This window comes from Ahaetulla prasina, chromosome 7 (assembly GCF_028640845.1).
Source record: "Ahaetulla prasina isolate Xishuangbanna chromosome 7, ASM2864084v1, whole genome shotgun sequence".
Classification (NCBI taxonomy): Eukaryota; Metazoa; Chordata; class Lepidosauria; order Squamata; family Colubridae; genus Ahaetulla; species Ahaetulla prasina.
In genome coordinates this window covers 101,774,651-101,781,333 of record NC_080545.1, presented here as the reverse complement: position 1 = coordinate 101,781,333, position 6,683 = coordinate 101,774,651, and the positions used below count along the sequence as shown (strand labels likewise).

Here is a 6,683-nt window from a genome sequence, read left to right as displayed (position 1 = left end):
CAAAAACTCTCTACTATTGACCTCACCCCATTCCTAAGAGGACCATAAGGGGCGTGCATAAGCGCACAAACGTGCCTACCGTTCCTGTCCTATTGTTTTTCTTTTCTTCTTCCTATATATATGCTTATACCTCCTTATATTTACTCATATATGTGTTTATATACTATATAATCTTTTTGTATGATACCTACATATATTGTTGTGACAAAATAAATAAATAAATAAATAAATAAATAAATAAATAAATAAATAAATAAATAAGTAAGTAAGTAAGTAAGTAAGTCAGTCACAGTAAGAGGAACGGAAGGATCCTGGTTGAATAACAAGAGGTTGCGTTCGTACAATGTGCTGGACCACACAGCTTGGTAAACTAACAGAATATTAGAATAACAAGAGTTGGTAGGGACCTTGGAGGTCTTCTAGTCCAACCCCCCGCTCAAGCAGGGGACCATATACCATTTCAGACAAACGGCTGTCCAGTCTCTTCTTTAAAAGCCTCCAGGGATGGAGCCCCCCACAACTTCTGGTGGCAAGCTGTTCCACTGGTTAATTGTTTTCAGTCAGGAATTTTCTCCTTAGTTCCAAGTTGCTTCTCTCCTTGATCAGTTTCCATCCACTGCTTCTTGTCCTGCCTTCAGGGGCTTTGGAGAATAGGTGGACACACCCCTACTCTTCTTTTTGGCACCTTCTGAAATATTGGAAGGCTGCTATTTTTCTCCTTCTGTTTCATTAAAGTAGACATGCCCAATTCCAGCAACTGTTCTTCGATTAGCCTCCAGCCTGCTAATCATCTTTGTTGCTCTTCTCTGTGCTCCTTCTGGAATTTCAACATCTTTTTTGCATCATGGTGACCAAAAGAGGATGAAATATTCCAAGTGTGGAATATTTAGCAATGCAGCATAAAGTGTTATTATCACACTTCATGTGATCCTGAAAGTATCCCTCTGTTGATGGAACCAACGGTAGGACTTCATTGGCTTTTTTGGCAGCTGCAGAACACCGCTGGCTCATAGTTAAATGGCGGTCTATCACTTCACGTAACCTTGGTATTCTCTTTCAGTTGATGCAACCTTGGTTAGTTTTATTCTGGCTTAGATTCTTGATAACATTGAGTGTTGGGAAAGCCAAGCCTGCTGGGTTTGTTTACGATCCAGCCTATTGTGCCATCCCAGAAGATGGGTTGAATTTGCAACCAGTTGAAGCATGTTATTCAAGTGGTAAGAAGCAGAAAACAGCCTCACGGGCTTTGAAACCTGGTCTGTTCCATCCAAATAGCCACACATTCATGGAACACGTGGATTTGAACAGGTTCAGCGATTCCAGAGGCCTCCAATTTATTCCTCATTGATACCGGGAGACCTTTGACAGCCCTATACTCCAACACTGGAAGTTTCTAAGAAGATGTTGGATAACCATTTGTCTGAAGTGGTGTAGGGTTTCCTGCCTAAGCAGGGGGTTGGACTAGAAGACCTCCAAGGTCCCTTTCAACTCGGTCTTCTGTTTTCTATATAAATGCCATAATTTTCATTTAGCAATAATAATAATAATATGTTTCTTTCCAATTTTTTCTACTTCACGTTGTTCTTTGTTTGGTTTGCATTACTTCTGCTAAGATGGAGCTCCGGATTTTCTGCTCTAGATAACAAATAGATTTAGCCCCACCCCACCCCACCCCACACACACACAAATAACACCGCTGATTGCAGGGCAGATGAAGTCCATGCTCCTCTGGAGGGTCTAAGCATGCATCCCCTTCCTGGCCCTATGTGGGATCCAGAACAAACCCTGCTCAGGCCCATCTCACATCTACAAGTGAAGGTGATTCGCCTTGAGATGCTACCCAAATTCACCACCTCTATTGAAACCAAGCCAGGCCCCTTCCTCAGGCAGTCAAAGCATCTCACCAGTGGTGGGATTCAGCCAGCTCGCACCTATTCGGGAGAACCGGTTGTTAACTTTCTAAGCTGTTTGGAGAACCGGTTGTTGGAAGAAATCTTATTTTGTTTTTTTCCACTTTCCAGGGCTAATCCTGTAAGGAAGGCAGGAAGTAAACATTCTGGTGGTATTTCTAGCCTAATCTTTATTGCCCTGCTTACAGAAACTGCCTCTTTGGTTAACCCTTATTACATTGTAACAGCTAAGGCGGAAGCGCCCAATGACGTGAGTGATGTTAAGTTGGCTACACCCACACGGTCACATGACCACCAAGCCCCACCTACCCAGCTAGTCATTAGGGCAGGGAACCGGTTGTTCAATTATTTGAATCCCACCACTGCATCTCACCCAGCGGTCGGTTTCCAATATTCTTACCACTGGTTCACCCCGCGTGTGCACGTTTCATGCACATAGCTTCTGTGCCTGCAGCCGGCCTTCTACGCAGGTGCTTTGCTCACTCACACTCCTTCTGCATATGCGCCTGGCCTCGAAAATGTGCCTAAATAAGACGGCATAGAGTCGGTGGACAAGCCCACCTGCGATCTCCCCTACGGGTTCGCTTGAACCGGTATGAATCAGCTGAATACCACCTCTGATCTCACCCCTTCCTAAATCTTTTTTTCTGCAAGCAGATGTATAATGGTGATAATTCATGACAGGAGGACAAGGCCTTCTGTGTTCCTACCATTGACCAGAAAGTCCTGGTAGTTACTGAAGCTACTTGAGTTAGGATTTTGGCCCCTAATACAGCCTTACTGGCTGGGGGATTCTGGGAGTTGAAGTCCGTACGTCTGAAATTTGCCAAGGTTGAGCAACACTGTTCCAGGCCAAGGGTCTCCCAAACTGGCGACTTTTAAGACTTGTGGACTTCAACTCCCACAATTCCTCCACCCGTGTGGCGGGGGAATTGTGGGAGTTGAAGTCCACAAGTATTAAAAGTTGCCAGATTTGGAGACCCTCCCACCCCTACTCTAGGCCAAGTGAAATGGTGACAGATACCCATATTCCTTTCAGCGTTTATTGACATGGGAGTGAATAGAATAGAATAGAATAGAATAGAATAGAATAGAATAGAATAGAATAGAATAGAATAGAATAGAATAGAATTTTTTATTGGCCAAGTGTGATTGGACACACAAGGAATTTGTCTTGGTGCATATGCTCTCAGTGTACATAAAAGAAAAGATACGTTCATCAAGGTACAACATTTACAACACAATTGATGGTCAATATATCAATATAAATCATAAGGATTGCCAGCAACAAAGTTACAGTCATACAGTCATAAGTGGAAAGAGATTGGTGATGGGAACTATGAGAAGATTAATAGTAGTGCAGATTCAGTAAATAGTTTGACAGTGTTGATGGAATTATTTGTTTAGCAGAGTGATGGCCTTCGGGGAAAACCTGTTCTTGTGTCTAGTTGTTCTGGTGTGCAGTGCTCTATAGCGTCGTTTTAAGGGTAGGAGTTGAAAGATGCGCAGGACCCAAATTTTAAACATTTAGATGGTCTGCTCAGGTCTGTGGTCTGAAGGATTTGAGAGACTGCCACAAAGAAGAGGGAGTCAGTTTATTTTCCAAAGCAGGGGTCTCCAACCTTGGTCCCTTTAAGACTTGTGGACTTCAACTCCCAGAGTTCCTCAGCCAGCTTTGCTGGCGGACTCTGGGAGTTGAAGTCCACAAGTCTTAAAGGGACCAAGGTTGGAGACCCCTGTTCCAAAGCACCAGAAGGCAAGACGAGAAACAATGGATGGAAACTAATCAAGGAGAGAAGCAACCTGGAAATTAAGGAGAAACTTCATAACAGTGAGGAGATTAACCAGTGGAACAGCTTGCTACCAGATGCTCCAACACTGGACATCAACTTGTCTGAAATGGCATAGGGTCTCCTGCTTGAGCAGGGGGTTGGGCTAGAAGACCTCCAAGGTCCCTTCCAGCTCTATTCTGATTGATATTGATATTGAGACCGTCTTTCCTCAGGCATGCCAGTCTTCAGATCCTCCGCAGGCTGATAGTCATCTGGAGAACCCAAAGTCCAAAGAAAACTTCAGGAATTTCAAGGTCAGTGAAATTCACCAGCAGATGGACAGTGTCCCTATTTCGTCCCACAAGTCCAGAGGATCTGGCCGAAAAATGCTGGGTAGGAGATTGTCATGAAAAATATGAATATATTTTGAAAACACTTCATAATTTAGAGGCAGTAGTGCAAAAGTGTGTAAAGTCTGCTCTGGGAGGGATCACCAGGTGTTGGGGTAGAGGCAACTGAGGCTGGACGGAGGAGGAGGAGGAGGAGGAGGAGGAGGAGGAGGGGGAGGAGGAGGAGGAGGAGGAGGAGGAGGAGGAGGAGGAGGAAGGGAAGGGTGAAGAGAAGGGGAAAGGGAAGAAGATAAGGAGGATGAAAAGGCGGAGGAGGAGGAGGGAGAGGAAGGGAGGGAAGGGAAGGGAAGGGAAGAGGATACAGGAGGATGAAAAGGAGAAGGGATGGAGGAGGAGGGGAGGAAAGGGAAGGGAGGGAGGGGAGGGAGGGACGGAGGGAAGGGGAAGGGAGGGAAGAGGATACAGGAGGATGAAAAGGAGGAGGAGGAGGAGGAGGAAGAACAAGGGAAGGGTGAAGAGAAGGGGAAAGGGAAGAAGATAAGGAGGATGAAAAGGAGGAGGAGGAGGAGGGGAGGGAAGGGGAGGGAAGTGGGAAGGGAAGGGGAAGAGGATACAGGAGGATGAAAAGGAGAAGGGATGGAGGAGGAGGGGGGAGGAAAGGGGAGGGGAGGAGAGGGAAGGGAAGGGGGAAGGGAAGGGGAAGAGGATACAGGAGGATGAAAAGGAGGAGGAGGAGGAGGAAGAACAAGGGAAGGGTGAAGAGAAGGGGAAAGGGAAAGGGAAGAAGATAAGGAGGATGAAAAGGAGGAGGAGGGGGAGGGAAGGGAGGAAGGGGAAGGAAGGGAAGAGGATACAGGAGGATGAAAAGGAGAAGGGATGGAGGAGGAGGGGGGGAGGAAAGGGAAGGGGAGGGAAGGGGAGGGGAGGGAAGGGAAGGGGGAAGGGAAGGGGAAGAGGATACAGGAGGATGAAAAGGAGGAGGAGGAGGAGGAGGAAGAACAAGGGAAGGGTGAAGAGAAGGGGAAAGGGAAGAAGATAAGGAGGATGAAAAGGAGGAGGAGGAGGAGGGGGAGGAAGGGAGGAAGTGGGAAGGGAAGGGAAGAGGATACAGGAGGATGAAAAGGAGAAGGGATGGAGGAGGAGGGGAGGAAAGGGAGGGAGGAGAGGAAGGGAAGGGGAAGGAAGGGAAGAGGATACAGGAGGATGAAAAGGAGGAGGAGGAGGAGGAAGAACAAGGGAAGGGTGAAGAGAAGGGAAAGGAAGGGAGGAAGGGAGGAAGGGAGGGAGGAAGGGAAGGGGAAGGAAGGGAAGAGGATACAGGAGGATGAAAAGGAGGAGGAGGAGGAGGAAGAACAAGGGAAGGGTGAAGAGAAGGAAGGAAGAAGATAAGGAGGATGAAAAGGAGGAGGAGGAGGAGGGGAGGAAGGGAGGAAGTGGGAAGGGAAGGGAAGAGGATACAGGAGGATGAAAAGGAGAAGGGATGGAGGAGGAGGGGAGGAAAGGGAGGGAGGAGGAAGGGAAGGGGAAGGGAAGGGAAGAGGATACAGGAGGATGAAAAGGAGGAGGAGGAGGAGGAAGAACAAGGAAGGGTGAAGAGAAGGAAGGGAAGGGAAGAAGATAAGGAGGATGAAAAGGAGGAGGAGGGGAGGAAGGGAGGGAAGGGGAAGGGAAGGGAAGAGGATACAGGAGGATGAAAAGGAGAAGGGATGGAGGAGGAGGGGGAGGAAAGGGGAGGGGAGGGGAGGGAAGGGAAGGGGGAAGGGAAGGGGAAGAGGATACAGGAGGATGAAAAGGAGGAGGAGGAGGAGGAGGAGGAGGAGGAGGAGGAGGAGGAGGAGGAGGAGGAGGAGGGGGAAGAGGAGGAAAACCGTGGGGTCCTTGGTGCTCTCTTGCAGATGTTTCATGACCCAACTAGGGAACATCATCAGTGCTAGGAGGGAGGGAGGTTTGCTGTTTCTGTACTATTGGCTTAGCCTTACAGTGTTGGTGCGAGTATTCTTGGTCATTCCTTGATTAACCTGTTGATTACTATCGTTTCTTGACTGGGGCATCGTTTACTGGTTGGTGTCGAACTTTGATCACCAGGATGTAGATTGCTGGTCCGGAGGTTTTGTGGCCTTTTAGCTTTGTTATTGCCTCTTTCGAATGGTAGGTAGCTGTTGTTTATCTCTCTGTGTCTGTTGATGGTCGATTTGTCTGAGTGCCAGGCTTCCAGGAATTATCCAGCACTCTTGGACAACACCTATTCTGGGAATTGAAGTCCACCCATCTTAAAGTGGCCAAGTTTGGGGGGGGGGGGAAACAAACCCTCTGCCTTGGATTAATAATTGTCACACGCTGCAATACTTCCAACTTGTCGTTTCAGGAGGGGGCGCTGATTGACCGAGTGTACCACACTTACCTGCTCATGCACACCAACCAGACTGTGGAATTCGTGCAGAAGAAGGTGAGTTTGCCCAGGCAGAGACCATCTCTCCTCCTCTGGGGTGGGTCTCTTGGGCACCAAGCATGGCTCCACGCATCCGGGTGATACCAGCAACAAGAGAGGCCGATCTCCAGTCCTTTGGAGGGCTATTCTGAGGGTGGCCAACAAGAGGCCCATCAAAGTCTGTTCCCTCCTCCCCCAAAAACAGAGATGACATCATTCCTGG

At 47.9% G+C, this 6,683-nt stretch overlaps 1 protein-coding gene across 1 annotated transcript in view; it reads left to right on the top strand.

Annotated features, from left to right (window-relative positions):
* Window positions 1–1,764: 1,764 nt before the first annotated feature.
* MIOX (myo-inositol oxygenase) overlaps window positions 1,765–6,683 on the top strand; it is an 18,803-nt gene continuing 13,884 nt past the window's right edge. Inside the window, exons 1-3 of the mRNA XM_058191713.1 lie at window positions 1,765–1,818; window positions 3,916–3,996; window positions 6,398–6,478. Coding sequence (XP_058047696.1) covers window positions 1,765–1,818; window positions 3,916–3,996; window positions 6,398–6,478 — 216 coding nt within the window. The remainder of the gene's footprint in view (window positions 1,819–3,915; window positions 3,997–6,397; window positions 6,479–6,683) is intronic.